The sequence below is a fragment of the Eptatretus burgeri genome, chromosome 4 (genome assembly GCF_056783735.1).
Source record: "Eptatretus burgeri isolate ZD-2024b chromosome 4, Ebu_testis_v1, whole genome shotgun sequence".
Taxonomy (NCBI): Eukaryota; Metazoa; Chordata; class Myxini; order Myxiniformes; family Myxinidae; genus Eptatretus; species Eptatretus burgeri.
Genome location: NC_140964.1, coordinates 50,934,101 through 50,957,427, shown reverse-complemented (window position 1 = coordinate 50,957,427; position 23,327 = coordinate 50,934,101). Strand labels below are relative to the sequence as shown.

The 23,327-nt window shown below is 41.3% G+C and overlaps 1 protein-coding gene across 3 annotated transcripts in view; it reads left to right on the top strand.

Moving 5' to 3' along the window:
- The window catches only part of LOC147028043 (tomoregulin-1-like), a 181,207-nt gene extending 158,249 nt beyond the window's left edge, over positions 1-22,958 (top strand). For all 3 annotated transcript variants that reach the window (XM_085878009.1, XM_085878008.1, XM_085878007.1), the window contains 2 exons: positions 361-516; positions 21,810-22,958. In XM_085878009.1, the coding sequence (XP_085734135.1) occupies positions 361-516; positions 21,810-21,906 (253 nt within the window). In that variant the 3' untranslated portion in view covers positions 21,907-22,958. The remainder of the gene's footprint in view (positions 1-360; positions 517-21,809) is intronic.
- The last annotated feature ends 369 nt before the right edge of the window (positions 22,959-23,327 follow it).

Below are 23,327 nucleotides of genomic sequence, written 5' to 3'. Positions count from 1 at the left end.
CCCGCGCACGCACGCACACACGCACGCACGCACGCACGCACACACACACACACACACACACACACACACACACACACACACACACACACACACACACCTTACTTTCTGTGCATAGTTATATATTTTAAAAATATCTCGGTGTCCTTCGTGAAGAGTGGATAGATGAGTTATGGCCGGCACCCTGGCTAAATTCCAAATTCCTGCTGCAACCTACAGGGGGCACTGCATCAGTGGCACGGATGCATCCTTTGCAAATTATGCTAACCACAGCTGTGCTGCTTCTGAAAGAAGAAGCTAAAAATGAGGGAGGAATACAAACATTGTGAAACAAAGGATAGAGAACGGTATTATGTGTGGCAGGTGTGACTCTGGCTTCACGGGTCTTCGCTGTGAGAAAGAGCTCAATATCTTGTACGTGATTCCCAGCGGAGAGAAACTTCACTACGTTCTCATTGCAGCGATTGTGGGTGCTGTGCAGATCGCTGTTATTATTGCTGTTGTCATCTGCGTTGTACGGTAAGCAAACAGTGTAATTGCACCATTTCCCAGAATTCCTTGCACAGCCCTCTTTTTTTTTGAGAGCATTCGATTTTTCAGCTTTTTTGTAATCTGTGGTTGTCATTTTTTTTTTTTTTTTTCTTGCTGACAATCATGTCATGAATCCAAGTCCTTACTTGGTCCTGTTGTTTTGACTTTGAGTTTATTTTTTACGCAGACCTTGACGCATTATCTCACATTATCTCATTCCTTCTCCCTTTTGTTTCTTCTTTGTTTTCTCTCCTCATGGTTATTCTTTATCATCCTTCCTTTTCCAACTCAAGACTTGTCGAAAAAACCCAAAGAAAATGCCTCCAAATCCCTTACTTCATTCAGCTGTGTTTCATCCCCTCTCTATTGTCATTCCCTCTTCGTTCATTCCCCTGCTTGCTGTGCCCACCTGCAGTCCTACTTGCAGTATGTTGGCTTTCACCTCCCCCTCCTTCCCCCCCCCAAACCCCACTCCTCCCCACATCCCTGATTTGTCTTCTCACTTCTCCATAAGCCTACATTTTGCACACACACAAAAAAAAGTATCCGAAAGCAGTTTTCTCAAGAAGGAACAGTTTGGACAGCTTACACACCCATAAGGTGCAACACATTACAGTTTAAAGTGCAAGCTTTTACATGGAAGAGTTTGTATGTCTATTAACGAGTAAGGGTTGCAGTGTGCTTTTGTTCTTCGGTCAGAAGAGTGCATTCAACACTCGAGCTCAGTAATTCCCCTGCTCTATCATCACTCATTTTGCTTTTATTACCCCCGCTAACGAAGGTGGACGCAAGTTATGTTTTCAGTCCTGTTTGTCTGTCTGTCTGTCTGTCTGTCTGTCTGTCTGTCTGTCTGTCTGTCTGTCTGTCTGTCTCTCTGTGTGAGTGGGATATCTCAAAACGTTGTGGTCAGATTCAGATGAAACTTGGTGGATGAGTTGGGTAGGTGACAAGAACAATTCGATTTTGGTTAAGGTCCAGATGCAGATCCGGCCGATCAGTGGGATACATGTCATCCTTCCGAGGTCGGCAAAATGAGTACCAGAATACGTAATATATTTTGAGAATACGTATTCTGCTGCTGCTGGTGTTAAAATAATACGAGTTCCTTTACAAAGAACTAAGACACAAGCGGAGGCCATTAGGCCTATTGAAGCCTGTGCTATGGTTGCCAACCTATGGTTGCTTGTCCATGCTTTTATTCTTTTAAATTCTCAGTGTCAAGCAAGGAAACAGCACTATCATTTTAAAATTCTTTGGTTCGAACTGAGCTGAAGTTTGAACCAGTGAACTCCTGCTCTCTGTTGTTGTTGTTGTTGTTGTCATCATCATTCTGTGTTTATTTTTGTGGGTTGTTTTTTTATTTTATCCCCGCCAACCAATGAAGTTGGCGGGGGATATAGAAATGGGTTCCGTCAGTCCGTCCGTCCGTCACATTTCGTTTCCAGAGCTTAACTACAAATCCCCTCAAGATATATTTACGAAATTTGGTACACATATCAAGCAAGTGGTGAACTGGTGACTTTTGATATTTTCTAATTGATAGGTCACATGGTTTGGCAGCCATGTTGGATTCAAGAAAAATATTAAATAATGTTTTCTCTGGAATCACATAACCTAACGAAGCGAAAATTTGCAACTACCATCTTCCATAATGTCTGCATACATAGTAAAAATTATGACATCACAAGTCACATGGTTTGGCGGCCATCTTGGATAGAAAAACACACCTCATCCGATTAACACGAAACTTCACACACGTATTCCACTGGAGGATTGGAGGCAGAATTTAAATTTATGATGTCATAGGTCACATGGTTCGTCAGCCATCTTGGATTGAAAATTAATAAATTTTAAAAATCTTCTTCTCCAGAACGGCTGGACAGATTGAGGCAAAATTTCACATACACTTTCCCCAAAACATCCTTTCAGAAGTTTGTTAATTTCTAATTGATAGATCACATGGTTTGGTGGCCATATTGAATTGAGCCTAAAACCTTCAAAATCTTCTTCAGAACGGCTGGTCAGATCAAGGGGAAACTTCACATACATATTGCACACGCTTAGGGAATATAGGTTTGTTAATCCTCATTAACTATGGCGGGGGATATTGAAGACTTTGTCTTCAACGGATGATAGTTTTTTTTTATCCTCCGCCAACCAACAAAGTTGGCGGGGGATATAGAAATGGTTCCGTCCGTCCGTCCGTCCGTCCGTCACATTTCGTTTCCGGAGCTTAACTACAAATCCCCTCAAGATATATTTATGAAATTTGGTACACATATCAAGCAAGTGGTGAGCTGGTGCCTTTTGATATTTTCTAATTGATTGGTCACATGGTTTGGCAGCCATGTTGAATTCAAGAAAAATATTAAATAATGTTTTCTCTGGAATCACATAACCTAACGAAGTGAAAATTTGCAACTATCATCTTCCATCATGTCTATATACATAGTAAAAATTATGACATCACAAGTCACATGGTTTGGCGGCCATCTTGGATAGAAAAACACACCTCATCCAATTAACACGAAACTTCACACACGTATTTCACTGGTTTTAATTGAATTGAATTGAATTTTATTAACTCTTCAACCCCTTTCAAGACATGAAAGCAAATAAACAACAAGAATACAAATGTCCACAAGACAAGTGACATCTGGATACAGATGAGCAGATATAATGCATATTTAAGCACAACTCAGCCTACTAAATTTCTCGACGCCAGCAAAGAAATTAACAAGTTATGACCTGGATAATGTGCCACCAATAAACTTCGCCACATTAACAAGATGACCAACATCACCCACATTTAATAACTCATTCATTTTATACACTGAGGGATTTTCCCAATGATGACGTTTCATACACTTCTTGCAAGCTTCATTGAACGCTGGACAGACAAGAAGATCGTGAAATTCGTCACGAGTAGCATTAGCCCCATATAAGGGACATAACCGTTGAAAAGTATGTTTCGAATGGTGACCATGAGAAACAGGAACATTATGGTTGCCACAGTGAAATTTACATACATTAACTCTTGAGGACTGGAGAGAGTTGCAGTAAATAAGGTTCGAAGGAAAACCTGTTCTTAACTTAACTGTAGTTTGAGCATAGGGGGTTGCTGTTCACTTTATCATGCCAAATCTGCACTCTCGTGGCAATAATTTTGCGTTTGATGCCAGACTTAAACCATGATTTATCAATGTTAGATAAATCATACTATATATTGGAATAACCACAGTAATCAATCATACTTTTCACTGCCAATATCCATTTCAACTCAAATATTTCACTTTCATGAAGACACTTTGCTAACCTAAACATAACGGCAGAAATTTTTGTTTTGCTTGCCACTTACAGTTCTCAAGCAAAAACGTACCATTCTCTTGTCAACAAAGTCTTGCATCGGGTAACTTCCTGTTTCCCCAGGTACCATACAGTTAGCAGTCCTTTTATTGAGGTGTAATATTTGTTTAAGAAACATATAATGGAAAATTTCAACATGGGTGGTATTGCAACAACCCCAAACCTCACAACTATATAATCAAATGAGCATCACCATTCGTTTGAAAAGCTCACACCGAATGAACATCAAGAGGAAGGTTCAGTCGGCGTGCTTTCTGTAAAAAGGAAAACTGTGCTCCTTTTGCTTGAGAGATTTGTTTTGAAATGGCCTTGTGAAAAGAACCATGATAGTTAAAATTACAGCCGAGGAATACATAATCACTCATAACTTCAATTTTGTCATTACCAACATAAAATTTGGAAAATTTCAGACTTTTCCTCTTAACAAATGATAACTTTTGTTTTGGATATATTAACAGTGAAATGCCAAAGCTCACAATAATCTCTTGTACTGCATTTAGCGCTCACTGTAGTTCCTCGGGAGATTTACCAAAGTAGCCATCACAAATTGTGTCATGAGCATAAAGTAACATGTTCAGCCTGAGAAGAACTTCTATATCACTATCACTCAATAAATTATTGATATTATTACACAAGAAAATCTCAACCATTGTAATGACGACTGACAGTATTGTTTTGGCACCGGGGTTGTGGGGGTACTACGAAGGTGGGGATATCCCTGGTTTCTCCCCGGACTCACAAGGAATCGAGGCCGCGTACACGAATAAGTTAGTGTCGCGGCAGGTCACTAATCGACTGTGAACACCAACAATTTAACCACGTGACCCAGTGTTCTCCATCTGATTGCCATTTAACTGTGGTACACGCAGTCTCCTTATCAGGGAATCGTGCCCTCGATGTGTACTTGTGTTAAACTTACCATATCAGCTACAGCCGAGCGAAGCTGGAAAGTATGCAGTGGTTAATAAGCACATTCCTGGGGTATAACTTCCCAGCTAAGCGCATGTGCGGACCATGCTGGACCAATGGAGGAAAAGACAAAAACGAGCTGGGTACATGTATAACAAAGCAATTTATAATAATAAGGTTAGGAAAATTATGTGGCACAATAATTATATACAGCAGGGAAAGCAAGGAATATGTGGGTGCCACAAAAGAAATGCAAATATTTACAAAAGAAGACCCAGTGCAGTTACCCCAATAAACTTATACAGTCTTAACTTACGTTACACATAACAGACACCATCACACACACACACACACACACACACACACACACACACACACACGGAAATTAGAGGTAACCCAGAAAGAGGAGAGACAGTTGAGGTGTAGCAACCTCATTGTACCTGGCGTGGTCAACGGACCTACACAATTCAATCACTTAGGAAGGGGGAGGAGGGAGGAAAACTGGTGGTATCTACGGTGTGGGAGTGGGAGGTGCAAATGCAGTGCAGCGTGTCATGCAGCATGATGTAAAAGGAAGGTGTGAGGGGTGTGAATCAGTAACGCTTTTTTAACTTGTGCGTCCTCGTTGGACGAGACAGATGGGAGAAAAAGATGCATGAGAGAAAGACTTAACGAAGATGTGTGAGAGGTCTGTAAGTGTGAACATTGGCTGTGGAATGCAGCCAAAGCCAAGTGCCGATGACCTGGGCATGATCCTGAATCATCTGCCAACAGCTCACTCCACCCCGCTCACCTTGCTCGATTGCTCAGTCCTCTCTGCTGGGTTGTGCTGGCTCATGAAGAGATTCCACTCAGATGTTGGACGGAGGAGAGATCCTAGATGACTGACTCTCTTAGCCTGGTTTGATACTCTTTAATGGAGCCTGAGTGAGGGTGGGGCCAAAAATCGGATCAAAAGATCCTGTAGGCATTCCCGAGCTCCCCCATTGCCGCATAGCAGTCCCCCCGCGCCATCGCCATGCTCTGCCAGGCTCCAGAACTGCAAATGACTTAAGTTGTCTCCGAGCCCGACCACGCGATGGAGCTCCGTAATTAACATTGGCCGAGGGTCTTCTGGAGCACTCGCCGGTCCTGAACGTGTGCTGGACTCCATCCGAGCATGGTTATTTGGTGAAACCCCGGAGCTACCCGCACGTCTTTGAATTAACCCCAACTCACATTTGCGTTTCAAGTTACATGCTGAAACACCCTGGCTCACAATGTCTTCATTCCTCCGGCACCTTCAGAGACTGTGGTGAGCGTTCAGTGGGCTGATGGCAGTTGCGGCCGTTATAGTGGGGGTGAGGGAAGCGTTGTGGCGTCTGCGGTAAAAGTGAGGCGATTGTGGTGATGAGGTTGAAGTGGTTGGTCATGGTTGTAGCATTTGTGGTGAAGAGGTCGGGCATAGGTTGTTGTGGGGATTTTTTGAAGACATTTGTCGTGATTTATGGTGAGTGTTGTGGCATCGTGGTGAGCATAGCAAGGGTCTGGGGTGAGGCGTCAGTTGGATTATGGTGTGCCGTTTGAATGGGAAATGGCACGCGCATACAATTGAGCCTCCGCTGTGTCACATCTGCTCCGACGCTCCTGGTCGCGTGACCAACCTGCGTGCGTGCTTGTGTGGTTTGTTGTGTATGAAATAAAGGGAAGTAAAGAGATGAAATAAATGAAAGTATAGAGGATTGAAGACCTAACTAAAAGCCATTTCCCATTACACATTAACATTAACATTAACATTCACAATTAACAACATGAACATTAATAATTACATTATTATTATTATAATAATTATTAATATCATATAATAATTAACATAATTGATAATAATTAATATTAGTAATTACATTATGAATTATAATTAACATTTGCAACACATCTTTTCCCATTTACCTACTGGACATATGGAAAGGGCTAACTAAACAAATAATGAGATAACTGCCTTAGGATCACTATATGTTTGGTGCCATTGCCTCGAAGGAGTGCCGGTTTTGCAGAACCACAACAATATTCAGTCATTTAAATAAATGGCAAGGAGTACAGGGGATAACTTTTCACCCCGGCGTACACCAATATTGCATGAAAAGAAGTTAGATAGAGAATTAGCTTTTAAACACATGACTTAAGGCCCAGTCACACCTTGACGTTTTAGCCAGCTTACGCCGATTTTTAAAAAATTTGTCAAACGCTGGCACACGTCGAATACGTTATGGGTAAGTTTTGGAAACATTGAGAGCACGCTGAAAAACACTGCCATACGTCGAAGTACGCTGGCTTTCATCGTTGTACTTTGTGGTTGTCCTCAAATTTTCCATGCTTGAAATTTTACGACGTATGCCGGCGTATGACTCACACGTTCCGCATAACGCTGGCCATAAGTTGTAGGCACGTTATGCGATCGTTGACACACGTCGAAACACGTCGAGGTAATGTTTAGCGTACCCGAAACCTATTTATAACCTATGAGTAACGTTTTGTAGGCACGTTACGCGATCGTTGACACACATGGACACACGTTACTTGTAAGGTACTCATAAGTCGAAACACGTCAATGTAATGGTTGGCGTCAGTGTTCCAGACTCCCTGGTTTTTTTTGTTTTGTTTTTTTTTCTTCGGTATGACGGTGATGTTGACACTTCGATTTCTAGTGCAGTTATGATTTAAATCGTTGAGCAGCAGCCTATTAATTACATTATATTATAACCACACTAGAAGTCGAAGTGTCAACATCACCGTCATACCGAAGAAAATAAAATACCCCCAAGAGGGAGTGCCGGGCATGTCTGCCAGAGGTCGAAAGTAACTCTGTGCCAGACTGGAATAGGGGCAGTTCATAAAGTATGTACGCTCTACTTCCGGGTTTCAAAACCACCCACCCCCCTCTGTATGCTGGATATTCGGACCATGCTGGATCAATGAAATAAACCACAAAGACGAGCTGGGAACATTCCTAATAATCTTATATATTATTTCTGAGTTTGTGGTTTCGTGTCGCGCTATCTTCGACTTTGTTCTGCGCTCGAGTAACGTGATATTCGGCTTACATTATCTCAAAGACCATATGAGGTGCATGGTACAAAAACCAGAGTTGGTGTCAAAGCCACCGAATGCTCGCCTGTTTATACATTTATCGTTTTTAACAGACGAGTTTAATAATTAATATTTTTTATAAAGCATTACAGTGAAGTATAATTATAAAGCAATATATGTATTTGTTTATTGTAATCAGCAACAAGAGCGCAAGTGAGCACAATATACGCCCGAACAAGAAGGTATATACAGAATTGTGCTACGACATGGAAAACAACATCCTGGTTGCCATGGCAACCACTTTAGATGACGAACGTATGTTGCTACACATCGTCTCCACAGTCTGTACCTATGCACCAAATATGAAACGTGAAAGTTGAAAACTTTGGGAGTTAGAGTGCGGACAGGAACGGATGGAAAACAGCATCCTGGTTGCCATGGCAACCACTTTAGATGACGAACGTATGTCATGACACAGAGGCTCCACAGTCTGTACCTATGTACCAAATATGAAACGTGAAAGTTGAAAACTTTGGGAGTTAAAGTGCGGACAGGAATGGACGGGCAGACAGACAGACGGACGGACAACCGGTATCACATAATACGCCCCGATATATATATATATATATATATATATATATATATATATATATATATATATATATATATATATATATATTTACACATACATATATATCGGGCGTATAAAAAATAGTGTGGTAGATAAAAACATTAGAAAGGAAACTAGAGGGGGAGCACTCAGGAGAGTGCAAAACCTCCGCCGCCAATACTGCTGGGTCACTCAAGTGAACCTTATATCTTATTCATTAAATATGATGTCAACAGTGCTGACAGAGTTATAGTTCTTTTCTCCAACATTTTTTTTTGGGGGGAGGGGGGGTTGGAAATCACTTAAAACATGTAGAAATGCAAAAAACACAAATCGAAATTTTGTTGAAAAAAAGTTGCAAAAATTTTTTTTTCTCTAATAACAATTTTTTTGGGGTGTGGGGGTTGCAAATCACTCAAAACATGTAAAAATGCAAAAAAAAAGTTTTATTTTCTCTAACAATTTTTTTGGGGGGTGGGGGTTGGAAATCACCCAAAACATGTAGAAATGCAAAAAAAAAAAATTTTCTCGAACAATTTTTTTTGGGGGGGGGGATTTGAAATCACTTAAAACATGTAGAAATGCAAAAAAAATAATTTTTTCTCTAATTTTTTTTTGGGGGGTGGGGGTTGGAAATCACTTAAAACATGTAGAAATGCAAAAAAAAAAGTTTTTTTTCTCTAACAATTTTTGGGTGGGGGGGGTTGGAAATCACTTAAAACATGTGGAAATGCAACAAAAAAAATTTCTCGAACAACTTTTTTGGGGGGGGGGACCAAGTCAAAAATCTAATGGCATGATTCTTGGACCATACCTAACCCCTCCACCAAGTTTCTTTGAAATCCGTCGAGGAGTTTTTCCGTAATGCAAAAAATTTAACATTTTCACGCTCACGCTGACGCTCACGCCGGGGGTATCACTATAGCTCTCTGTTCTTCAAACAGGCGAGCTAAAAAGTAAATAAACCAATGTCACCCACAGGGTGACCCGTATCTTGCCAAAAGGTGACCACGTGTGACTTCTTTAAGGTCACACTGAGGTGAACAGAGCTGCTATCCACCAGGAGCGACTCCTTGAGGAATATCTGCCTACGAGAGATTCCGATGAGAATCGTTCTACAGAGTAACCATGAAAAATATGCTTTTGCCTCATAACGTCACCAAATGATGTCACAATGTCTGAAGCTTTGACATATCCAGAAAGCACTCATCGAGGTGTTCAATTTGAGGTACTACACGATATGGTTCCTAAAACTTGAAAATTTGACCTTGGGGTCAAATATGTTTGACCTGAGGCGCTAACCATGAAGGTCAAGGCCAATCGCCACCAAAAATTAATCGGCTGAGCGCCAGACCATGAACTATATTCCCATGAAGTTTGAAGACGATCCGATCAAAATTACTCAAAAATAAGGGTTTCGTCGACTCCCCTGATTTGTGACAAAGTGACCTTGACCTTTGACCTTGACCTTCAAAATTTTGTGCACTGAAAGGGACCTCTATAGGCCTCTGATCTGCGAAGTTACAAAAATTTCCGATGATAACTGTGGTCTGCAGAATTTTTTATACGTGATTACAGACAAACAAAAAAAATAAAATAAAATAAAAAAAAACATACAAGCTGACGAACATATCTTGCAAAACTTCGTTTTGGCAAGATAAAAAAAAACATACAAGCTGACTAACATTTCTTACAAAAACTTAGTTTTGGCGAGATAAAAAAAAAACATACAAGCTGACTAACATATCTTACAAAAACTTAGTTTTGGCGAGATAAAAAAAAACAAACAAGCTGACTAACATATCTTACAAAAACTTAGTTTTGGCAAGATAAAAATGGTTCTGAAACAGTGAAATCGTATTCCACTTACTGCATTAAAGTAAAATTACTACTGATACTCTGCATCAGTTCCCTTCTCAAACAGACCCACCCCAACATGTCGCGCAGAGCGCGGGTTATGCTAGTGATTTATTAACAGCAGGCGAGGAAAGGTATGTGGTATGATAAAGATTTATTGGGGTGTGTTGTGCAGAGATGGCGGAGAGAGGTGTGGTGCAGCAAATAAACAGGCAACTTACAAAAGGGGACACAGAGTAGACTTAACGCGAAAATAATAACAATAATAATGATAACAATCTTCTACAGTCTTACTTAAGCAGACAGGTGCCAACACACACACACACACACACACACACACACACACACACACACACACACACACACACACACACACACACACACACACACACACACACACACACAGAAAACCTGATAAAGAAGAAGTTTTGCAACAGGAAGGGAGGGAGTTGAGGCTACGTTCTCTGTACCTTTGTGCTTGATAGCATGACGTGCCACCAATACGTTTCGGGGAGGGGATGCTCCATAGTGCGGTACATGACAGTGGGTGCATCGTCTCTGGCTTCAGCCGCACGTGTGGAGACTGTGTTCGGAAAGGAGGAGCTTGAGTGGAGAAGAGTCCAGTGTGCGACGACGGAGTGGTAGGTGGGACCAGGTAGGCGGGTCGGGTCGACGTTGTTTGGGCAGAGATGAGGAGGCGGAGTCCGGGCAGCAGGAGGCGGGTCGTGGCGGTGTTGACGAGGCGAGGCGAGAGCAGGAGAGAGGCAGAGAAAGAGAAAGGCGGAGAGACTGCTCCGGCCTTTATAGGACCTGCCACGTTGGGGAAGGGGCCATGCCAAATCGAAACGTCATCACCTGAATCGGACGCTACGATTGGCCCCGACCCCTCATGTGGCCCACCAACTTTGACCAGAAACTGCCTCACTTCGTTTCTGGCAAGGCCATCCCAGACAGCGGGAATATTCCGCTCCGACCCCACGAGATGACATGAATCGCCCACACCGAAATTGGCACTTGAATTGTCCTGCAAAAACCCCCAGGCCGTGCCGGGATGACTGGTCGAGGGTCCCGCATGCCCCCTTGGGCACCCGACTAGCGCCAATCAACGCGCCCGCACCGCACGCCAACGTGGCCTGCACTGTACATTCCCCGGCTCGATCGCAGCTTCACTGGCCGAAGAGACGAGAAGACATTCACCATCCGTGGAGAATCCGCTGCTGCCAGCGAGGGCCGAAGGTACATCACCATGGATAAATCCATGCACATTTCATTAGCGGCGTACGTGTCTGCCTTCGAGCACATTCCATACAGTGCGCACGGTTCGGCCATTACGCACGTGGCCAGCGCTCGCGTTCACACGACTCTGCTAGCGTGTATGCGGGGCGAACACCAATATGTCTCGGATATTGAGGTTGAAAAGGAACAAGCGGCTTCTACTGCGCACACTCGTATCCCGCCCAACATGGCGTGGAGTTGTCTTTATCGACCTCCGTACGTGTTTCGTGCAGCGTGGACGTCGTGCTGGCTGTGCCTCCTGTGTTGTGAAAAACACCATTCGTGCAGCCTCTCAAGAGGTATTCATTCGCATGCCTTTTTAATGCAACCGGCAATCTTCCCCAGATCATCGGAAGCTTGAGTCGACAATCCTGCACCGCCAAGTGCACCACATGACTCGCTGAACACATTGAGTTTCGGGCTCGCCCGGGAACGAGGATCTCTGTGCAGCAGTTTCTTCACAGCGGCGCCACACGCGCTGGCCTCCATGAGGCCCCACTTTACAGCGAAGGCGCACGTGGCTGATTTACCTCAGGAATAATCAGACGAAAAGAAGAGTTGGGACGAAATGAAGGAGAAAATGATTTAAGCAATCCTAGCTATTAGATCATCGCAACGCACTCACTTGTTGTCCCGCTAAACAAAAGGAAAGGGACTATCTACAATACAATAATGGAATAACTGTCTTGGGAGACCTATCTGTTGTATGCATGTGGTTCTGAGAACCGCAACAATACTATCAATGCCACAAGACTTGGTATATTAGAGTTTCGATATTAAAGACAAAAGCTCTTCAGCAGAAAAGTCACCATTAATCCATTCATTCACCGAATGATCAATGGTCCTTGGATCAAGATTTTCATCATTAGCATGCCCACGATCATTCAACTTCTGACTAGGTTTCTTTAAATGTTCAACAAAATTATCCGAAGAAATCTTGCCAATATTCACTTTGTGCGTGAGCGTGCTCTATTCAGTACTTCTTAATAAGACTTCGGTTTATTTTCCTTGATTTCAAATTTTTTTTTCAGGTTCTTGTAAAAGGTCTCAAGTTTTGCAGAGATAACATTTTTGTGGAGTCTCGCATAGTTTTTAATGTTTTCTTTTTTGAGTTTATTTTTTATTTTAAGACATCGAGACGGTTTTGCCTGGCAGTCTTGGTCAAACCAGGGCTTGTTACCACCAATATTTCCAGTCCTACGAGCTAGTACGACTTACCAGTTCATGTATTTGATGGAGAATTATCCTAAATAAAACCCAGCAGCTTCGCAGGATTCAGATAATTATCACGTCAGTGATTTATGAGTTCATCAAGCATACTGTACCTGATATAGTGAATCACAATGTATATTATCAAGCTTCTCTGATAAGTACGCAAGATTTTCGGCATTAAAAGAAGGATGATCTATATACTCCTCAGCATGCTCAGACAGCCATTTAACCTGACCCATTAAATGATTAACATGAAACAAATCATCATTCAGATTAGCAGCAGTAGCCTGATGAGACAAATGACAAATATAGCTATCAGCACATTTTTTGATGGTTACTTCCACCAGGCTTTCAACATCAGACAAACATGCGTCATGACAACCACCTGAAAATCTCCAATTCTCGACATAACAAACGGTGACACCAAGATGTAATCGAAGGTACTTTCGACATGAGGTTTATGACAGGAGTAATTTCCTTTACCAAAGTCGGCACCAAACCTCCCATCAAGAATCAACACAGCTCAATCATTTAATTGTTGATCACAACAGCATCAAGATGAAATCGGTAATTTGGGATCCAAAGCAATTCAATAGTTTGTTTACTCTTGAATACGTCATTATTAACAGAGTCAACACCAGCAACAATAGCAATGGATTCTTCAATCTCAAATAAAGTCGTGTAAACGACCGGTTATTAAGTTATTAAGGTTATTAAATTACTAGTACGTGCCCGTATGTGCATTGCCGTACGTGCAAAAATATATATATATAAAAAAAAAACTTTCAAACCGCGTCCCAGAAAGAACCACACAGGCTGTTCCTTTGCTCTCGCATGGCCGTACATGCAAAAAAAAAGAAAAAAAAAGAATTGTGACTTCAATTGTGACTTCAATTATTGTGACGTCAATTGTGATGTCATAGCACCGTGTCCTGTCATTGGTTTGGTAAATAAATGGCCATAACTTGGGAACCACTTGTCCGATTAATATCAAACCTTGAAAAGGCACATCCTCAGGTCCGCAGCAATATCCCTGGCAAGTTTCAATTAGATCGGACCAGAGGTTGTCAAAAAACGGCGGTCGCAGACACACAGACACACACACAGACAAACACACAGACACACACACAGACAAACACACAGACACACACACACACACACACACACACAGATTGCTGGAATTATAGATGGATTTGGGTTATTAAGGGTATATCAGAATTACTTCCGAAGTTTATAATGTCTTGTGCAATAAGATCAAAAATAAACCAATGTCACCCGCAGGGTGACCCGTATCTTGCCAAAAGGTGACCACGTGTGACTTTTTTAAGGTCACACTGAGGTGAACAGAGCTGCTATCCACCAGGAGCGACTCCTTGAGGAATATCTGCCTACGAGAGATTCCGATGAGAATCGTTCTACAGAGTAACCATGAAAAATATGTGTTTGCCTCATAATGTCACCAAATGACGTCGTAATGTCTCAAGCTTGACATATCTAGAAAGTACTCATCGAGGTGTTCAATTTGAGGTACTACACGATATGGTTCCTAAAACTTGAAAATTTGACCTTGGGGTCAAATATGTTTGACCTTAGGCGCTAACCATGAAGGTCAAGGCCAATCGCCACCAAAAACTAATCAGCTGAGCGCCAGACCATCAACTACATTCTCATAAAGTTTGGAGACGATTAGATTAAAATTACTCAAAAAATAAGGGTTTCGTCGACTCCCCTGATTTGCGACAAAGTGACCTTGACCTTTGACCTTGACCTTCAAAATTTTGTGCACTGAAAGGGATCTCTGTCGGCCTCTGATATGCGAAGTTACAAAAATTTCCAATGATAACTGTGCTCTGCAGAATTTTTTATACGTGATTACAGACAAACAAACAAACAAAAAAAACATACAAGCTGACTTAACACATCTTGCAAAAACTTCGTTTTGGCAAGATAATAAGATAGTGATGAAGCACAGAACCCTCGTGCAGGATATATACAGCACCATCGATGAATTTGAGGCCAAAAGCCACCTTGTTGACCTTCACTCAAGAAGCATTTTCTCAACAGGTTTCCGGAATCAATGAAATATGGTAAAACTTAAAAGTGAATATCTTTTACCAGTACACAAAGACCTTGCACCTCACTAAGCTTATGAGCAGGAGACTTCTTTTAAATCAGCACTGGGTGTACGTTTGGAAATAAATCCTCTTCAAATGAGTCATTTTTGGTTTCAGACAAGCAACCAAAATCAAAATCCTAAATATAAACATCAAAACGCCATTCTTGGCATTACTCGCAACACCACACACCTTGAGACATGCAAACTTGATGGGTGTAAACAGAATGGAAGCATAACAGTGATCAGAATTAAATATCTTTTTAACATGGGCACAAGAGCTCGAAATGTCAATACTATCACGAGCAACACAACCGACATTTGGAATATCAAAAGGGTCGAGCCTGGCCTACACATCCAGGTAAAAGTCGAGGCCACGGACTTCACTCTCTGGCCATCCGATGCTGAAAAAGGCGTCTGGTGAATCAATAACTCCTTTTGTCTCCTTAACACCAATGGAGTGCAGACAGTAATCCATCCTTCCACTGTCCACATTTGGTTCACGTCAGGATCTCTTCTCAGCTCGCGAACCATCTTGCTTCTCAAGCAGGTGAGGTAATCATTCACGTATACCTGCTTACGGTTCTCCTTTTCATGTCGGTAATTTTTATTTTTCATCAGTTTAGATTTGATATCTCTGTGGACAAATCCAGCGATGATGGGACCAGGCCTATTAGAATTAGTATTCTGTCTACGACCTCCGGGCAGGATCCTGTAGGAGCTACTAATGTCAAGTGCTGTCAATACAACACCAATATTGGCAGCGAGGTCGACAATTAGCTGGTTCGTATCTTCGTCTGGAACTTCATGGTTACCAAACACCCAGATGTCTTTCCTTGAGTACTGCTCATGACGATCCAATTCAAATATTTGAAGCTGCACCGCTCTGACAAGTCCCACCAAACGTTTGTCAGACTTTTCTCTATCTTTCACCAGCACCCCCATCATAGCCATCACTTGTTTCGTGGATGCAGTAAGAGCTGCAGTTATGACACTCACAAGCATGGGTTGCAATGCTGACACGACCTGAGTCACAATCTCACCCACAGTAGAACCATCGATCGTTAGAGGTTGGTTGACACTGCCGCCACTGTTCTCGACATTGACGGAACATTTTTTGCTTTGCGCAGCTTTCCCTCCAACATTTCATCTACTTTTACAGGTGTTAACTGAACTTGTGTTGCCATCAGACAGCCTTATCAATTGCGCTGTTAACGACATCATTCAGAGACTCAGAAATTATTCCGTCAATCGAGCTTTCTGAGTCCAACCTCAGAAAGCTCGAAGCTCCCACCCTTTCCAGATGCCATCCTAGTGAATATCAGTGGATATTTACAAAGTTTAGTCCAAATCTGCCCACAACGTTTTGAGATATCTTGCTCACAGACGGACAAACAGACAGACAAGTGTGAAAACATAACCTCTGTACACCTCTGGCGGCCAAAGTAATAACAGTGTTGAAAACGAGGAGGTGAAACAACAGAAATTATCTCTTGCAGGACAAAACCCAATCTGGCATGGAACAGCACAGTTTATTTTTTGAGGCAAAAGCAATTTTGTGCTGCACACTTATGTATTGCCTCATGAATGCTCATGGTGTCCTCGGGAGGCCCAATGAGGCATAGTGGTGCCCAGCGAGGCCCACCACTAGCTGAATGCTTTTTATCTCACCTGTCGTTTGGCCAAAAGTTAGAAAAGCAAACAATTTCATTTATGTTGTATAAAAAAATAATAATAACCACATCATGTGGGTGATTGAAGAGTAACAATCCTATGACTGGATCTATTATAATATAACAGAAGAGTGTGTGTGTGTGTGTGTGTGTTGCAATTTTTCTCAGAGATGACGAAACAGATCTTCATCACACTTTCAGAGGTTCATCAGTGAGAGTTGGGGAGTGTTTTTGGCCAAAAAAACTCAACATTTTGAAAAAGAAAAGTTGGTTTAAAAAAAAATAAAAAAATTTGTCATTCTCTTGTGCCTAAGCCTTTGTAGCTGTCAAAGGTAATATTACATGATCCCCAACCCCATTCCTTAGTAGGTGTAGGGAAGTGTTTTAGAGCCCCCCCCCCTCCCCGCTTGTAGCAAGGTATTATGTTCACATTTAGGACACGGCGGACCAAAAAATGAAAGTCATATGAAAGAGGTCAAGGTCATACGAAGTTAACAAATTGATCAAATTGATCAGTGTTCATTCAGGCCATAAATATAATATGCACATAAACTTAACCATAGAAATACATGCTGTGATGAACCAAACTAACATCTTCGGATTAAAATTGCAGATTTCTTAAAAACGTTACGTACTTCCTAACGACCTTTGATGTTCTGTATACTGAACACAAACTGACCTTTGGTATTGATTTTTATATCATAAGGCCATCTTGGTAAACTTATTCTATGGTTATAAAATCAAGCTTATTGCTACCAGTAATTTTGTAGCAGCTTGGTAAATGCAATTTGTTACGTTCTTCCTAACATTTTTGACCCAATCATGGAAGTGAACCTAAAAACTGGTACATGTAGTAATGATCCATGTTGAAACTTGCCATTTTAAATCATCACTTTATGCAGAAGTAAATTGCTATTTAAGATGTTCTATCAGATGCATTTCTAATTTTTGGAATAAGATTTTGTAAGCTTCACTATGACTGGGGGAAATTTTGCAAAATCTGAGATTTTACACATTTGAAGGTGCCAAGATATGCAGAGGTCATAATAAATGTACTGTTTCGAGGAATTGTTCTATTTTTATCAATAATGATATATATCAAACAAAAAATGCATTTTCAACCATTTTGGACAACATATACAATCATACATGTAACCCATTTCTAAAAAATGAGCTATAAAAATGGTAAAATAGCCTGTGTTTGGATAAAAAAACATGCTTTGTAAGCAACTATATCCAGAGGACCCATAGCAAAGTATACATTTTCTGAAAGCACAGACACTTGGGCATTATATAACATTAACATTGTTTATCTTATTAAAACTGGGTTCAATTTCTAAGCTTTCTCCTCATTTCGGACCACAGTGTACACAATACCATGCTACAATACCCGCCACAAAAAAAAGAATCACCCCACTCTCCCCTCCCCCTTCCCGCAAGACAACTTGCCATGCTCCTTCGTGTTTCTCTTGCATTAAAACCAACACACATCACTCAAAGCCTGGGCTATTGGGTTAAAGATCTATTCATAAAGCTATTGGTGGTGCAATGCCAATTTCATAATCAACTAGAAAAGCACTGTTTGGCGTCGACCGAAATGCCTCTGCCCACATTATTATATCATTATACATACTTGTACCAAGATTGATTTAAATCACTTCAGCTGTCCTCAAGTATCACATTTTTACCTGACACGACTGCTGACCTTTGACCTCTTGATGCTGAAATCCAATCAGTTCATCTTTGCATCAAAATGTATACTTTTACCAAGTTTGTTCGAAATACCATCACCGATTCACAAGTTGGCGTGGTAACAGACTTTTTACCCAACGGGATCTCTGACATGTGACCCATCCATCCATCCATCCATTGGGACCATACTCTGTGCAGAGCATTGGTGCTGCCAAAGCAGTCTCCTTGGCTATTGGACACAATCCTGGATGGGTCACCACTCCGACACAGGATACCAGTATGCTAGTACTCATTTTGCCGACCTCGGAAGGATGACAGGCAGAGTCAACCCCACCTGGTATTAATTCAACAGCCGAGGGGGATTTGAACTCAGGATCCTAGGATCCCAAGCCCACCACACTAACCATTAAGCCAACACGAGGCATAACCTTTGACCCCTTGACCCCATAATGTAATCAGTTCATCTTTACATCATTATACATACTTGTATGAAGTTTGACTTGGATCCCTTCAGCCATTCTTAAAGAGGAACCCAAGCACAATTTTTTTTTCTTCTGAAAACCACTCAAAAAAAATCATTAATCATGGTCTCATTTGAAGGGGAGTTTTTTTGAAATTATTTTTGCCAATCAGAAAGTGTCAAAAATATCCCAAGAGTGTTGATTTTCCATTTTGCCAGTGACGTCATATCATGATCTCACCTTGATCCAAATGACGGCTGACATAGAGAAACAGTGCATGTCGAGATTGGATTCCGACACTGTTTCCACCATAATTAACAACTCTGAAGGTACCACTTGGACATGAGAGGTGCACAGTTCCTTGCAACGGCAAGTGCCAACCCGAATCACCCTTGCCACTACATGTACAACCACCCACAGGCCTCTAGATACATTAAAGCAACACAACAAAGACACGACAGTGACATCCTCCAAAACAACTCCCCAATGAACAACAGAAACTCCCCAAAAACACATCCACACCCACATCATCATATATGCAAACAACAAACTATGCCCAAACAGTATCCTGGTCAGTGAACCACCACCCATCCATGACGCAGACCAACTACTCTCCAGGTCCGATTGTGTTCACCTTACATGCCTCCGCTGTGGATACCACCCATAGCTCTTACACTACAAACACAGACCTCTGTATTTTTAATGTCGTGAACAAACTCCGGTACATCACGGGTGATGAAGGTTGTGGTCAAGTTTCATCGAAATTGTGTGTGTGTAGTTTCAGAAGAAAAATCAAATTCCTGTATTGGGGGAGGGGGCAGGGGGGTCAAACCTGAGCCCTCTTTGGCCCCCTTAGACCCCGATACTTTCTATTATTATTTTTAACCTTCGCCATCGAAGATGGACGGAGGTTACTGTTTTCACCCGTCTGTTTGTTTGTTTGTTTGTGAACAGTATTACGGAAAAACTCCTCGACGGATTTTGACGAAACTTGGTGGGGGGGTTAGGTCTGGTCTAAGGATCATGCCATTAGATTTTGGACTTGGTCCAAAGTCCAATATAGCCGCTATGGCGGCCATTTTGAAAAAATATTTTAATTTTTGTTTTTGCATTTCTACACGTTTTAAGTGATTTCCAACCCCCCCCCCAAAATAAAATTGTTAGAGAAAAAAAAAAATTTTGCAACTTTTTTTTCAACAAAATTTCGATTTTTTTTTTTTTTTTGCATTTCTACATGTTATAAGTGATTTCCAACAAAAAAAACATGCCAAAATTATAATTGCGGCTGATTTTGGAACTTCAGGTGGATATACCCATGTATAATCAATTTCTGTCTCAAGGAATCTAGTTATGACAAATGAATTGAGTATGTAAAAGTTAAAAGTAAAAGGGAAAGTTGCAAACTATAACTCTGTGAGCACTGTTGACGTCAAATTGAATGAATAGGATATCAGGTTCACTTGAGTGACCTAGCAGTATTGGCGGCGGAGGTTTTGCACTCTACCGAGTGCTCCCCCTCTAGTTTATTTTTTGAATGCCATGAACAAACGAGTTGCGAGATACCAAATATTATTTTTGCCAAGTTTGGTCACAACCCCATCAGCAGTTTCGGAGAAGAAGTTGCAAGTGTTTACAGACGGACTGACGGACAGACGATGCACCATCCCAAAAGCTCCCCCGAACTACGTTCCAGGTGAGCTAATCAATTTAGTTGGATTAAAAACAGAAGAAAAAAAAATTCCTTTTGGAAATGGCTTTTAAATAATTGCTTCTACAGTGGCATGATGCCCCCTTGTGGTCTCTATAAAGTACAAGATTCATTTCAATCCTGTTGAATTTCAAAGCAAAAAGGCAAATTCACAACACGTGATTCGATAATTATTTTATGTATTAAAGCAAATAGAATACGGTACACACCCTTTCAGAATGCATTGCTGAAGAACGTGCAAAAAATTAGCCAAACTGGAGAGAGCTCTTGATTGGTCCTGCTCCGAACGTGGCGGATTCAGTGGAGGACTCGTGCTATTTGACGACAAAGCAAAAGAAATTATGTGAATTCAATATGCAAGCAAAGCTGGTGGACGCTGATTTAGTGCATGCTGCGGTGAGCTAATGTGGTGAAATGCTCTCGTAACATCTCGTCAGCAGGTAATCTCGTCCTCTACAGCTGCTTCTGAATTTTCCAGAACATTGAGCAAGAGAAAGCTTCAAGATGCGAAGTCCGTTTCAACTTCTGCCCATGTTGGATGCAATGCAATCTGTTCATTTCACTTTCTCGTCTTATTTTTAACGCCTCTAAAATACTCAGTGTAACTTTATGCGGGAGAAGGTTCTCCTTCACATAAACAATCACGACACTACTAAATGGTGTCCCGATAACTTGTGTGATGCTAAATTGCTCTCCACGTCCGTTACGTGTCAAGATTTATGGACCAGGTTGCTAATATGCCAAGATTGCTCTCACCGAGTTATTTAAAAATGAACGTTGCTTGTCGGGTGTCAGTTTGGCATTTTGCACTTTATTTGTACAAGAAGCTTGTTTATCAGACTGTTAGCCTGGTGTTGGCTTGGCAGTTAGGGTAGTGGCTTGGGATCCTAGGGTCCTGAGTTCAATCCCTCTTTTTTCCACTGAATTAATACCAGAAGGTTGACTCAGCCTATTATCCTTCTGATGTTGGAGAAATTAGCACCAGAGTACTGGTAATAGGTGCATCAGTGGCATAGCTGTGCCCCCAACCAATGATGCCACCAGCAGCCAAAAAACAGGCTGTATATGATTGGTACTAGACTGTTTGCACACCAAGGTTGCTCACCTTGTCTTTTGACCTCGATGGATTCCTTATCATGCATTCTACCCATCCTTATTTCTCCCCAGGTCACTTATTCACCCAGATTGCAAAATATATATTTGCTTATTTCCAAATTACGAACAGATCATTATCAATAGACGTGTCAGATTATCAGTTCGGTGCAGACAGACCGACAGAATGTTATCAGATCTATAGAAAGTTAGTTATCGTATGGTCACGGGTGGTCTTGTATTGCAGGAAATGTGGAAAACGCAAACGTGGCCGCATGACAAAGCACAGCCTCGGCCATTTCAGCTCCGACTGTGGCCCTGCCGGCTCTTCCCTGATGGTCTAAGAGCAAAAGCGTGCCTGCTCAATCTCCCAAAAAACCTTGGCATTTGCCGAGCCGTGGTTTGGAATTGCACAGAAAGCACCGATGCCATATTTGACTGTTCTTATTCTTCTTTTTCAACAGTGATCACGTCTTCTGGACCAAATGGCGAGAAGGGTAGATGGTAAAATTCTGCTCACCGTGGTACAAAATGCACTTTGTACTTCACTGCTCTTTCTGAAACCTGTAGGAAATTGTTTTTTTTTGTGGTTGCATGAAAGCAGAATTTTCTGCTTCCTTTTAAATTGACACCTCCAGGTGAGGAGTTTAAACATGGGATACCTGAAGAAGCCGGTATAATTAGTTGGTACCCCGCCATTCTGTAAAGAAACATACAGCCCTTTGTTTGTGTTTCACCTTCCACAAAAACCACATAATCAGTAGGATTGGCCTTCAACAGTTGCGATCACGACACACAACTTATGGAGTAAAAATCATTGCCAGTGCTGGAAAAAATGCTTGGTTTGAATTCAAACTTTTTCTATTGAGCTCACTGTGGTTTTTATCTTTCAAGAAAACAAACATTTTACAGACGACGAGATTTGCAACAACTTTAATGGCAATGTATTTACTGTGTCGTAAATTTACACCTTACTAAATCTACAGCGTAGAAATTTTACACATCACTACATTTAAAGCATAGCAAGTCGATGCATGAGTGAAATTACAGCAGAGTGAATTTACACCCTCCATTAAACTTTACACCTAACTAAATTTACAACATAGCAAATTTACACCTTACTAAATTTACAACATAGCAACTTTACACCTTACTAAATTTACAGCATAGTAATTTTACACCTCCCTAAATTTGCCATCCACCCTTTTGAATTTGCTAAATTTTGAAATTGTAATCGACACTTTTTGACACCGTGATTGATAAGTCTGTATTACCGTTTATTGTACCATTTGTACATCATTTATGTTTTAATTTATAGCACTTGCTCAGATACTTTGATGGATTCAAACTTTCTTTAAAAGATATCACAGTATGTGAATTAAAAGCAGAAAAATCATTTAACGCTTTTGTGGATTTTTTCTTTTCTCAGCCCCCCTGCGTGTGTTACAGTGACGCTGTTTAAGCAGCTTTTTTATGAATAGATCGTGCAAACGATTTGTAAGACTGACGAAGTTCCAGATTTTAGGAGAGAAATCCTTTTCAATGCTCTTCTTTTGATTGTGAAATTGTTAGCAACACAGTCCTTTATCAAACCGGTACTTCCCATAGTACTATGCACATTGGCACGAATGACTGTACATGTGGTTTCACTCGTGTGCAATACCCTGCGTTTTGAGATCTTACAATCGATTACAGAAATGTATTCTGGAACGCAAAATTCCAATGCTTCGTCCTGCCATAAATCCAATGATTTATTCATTTGCCA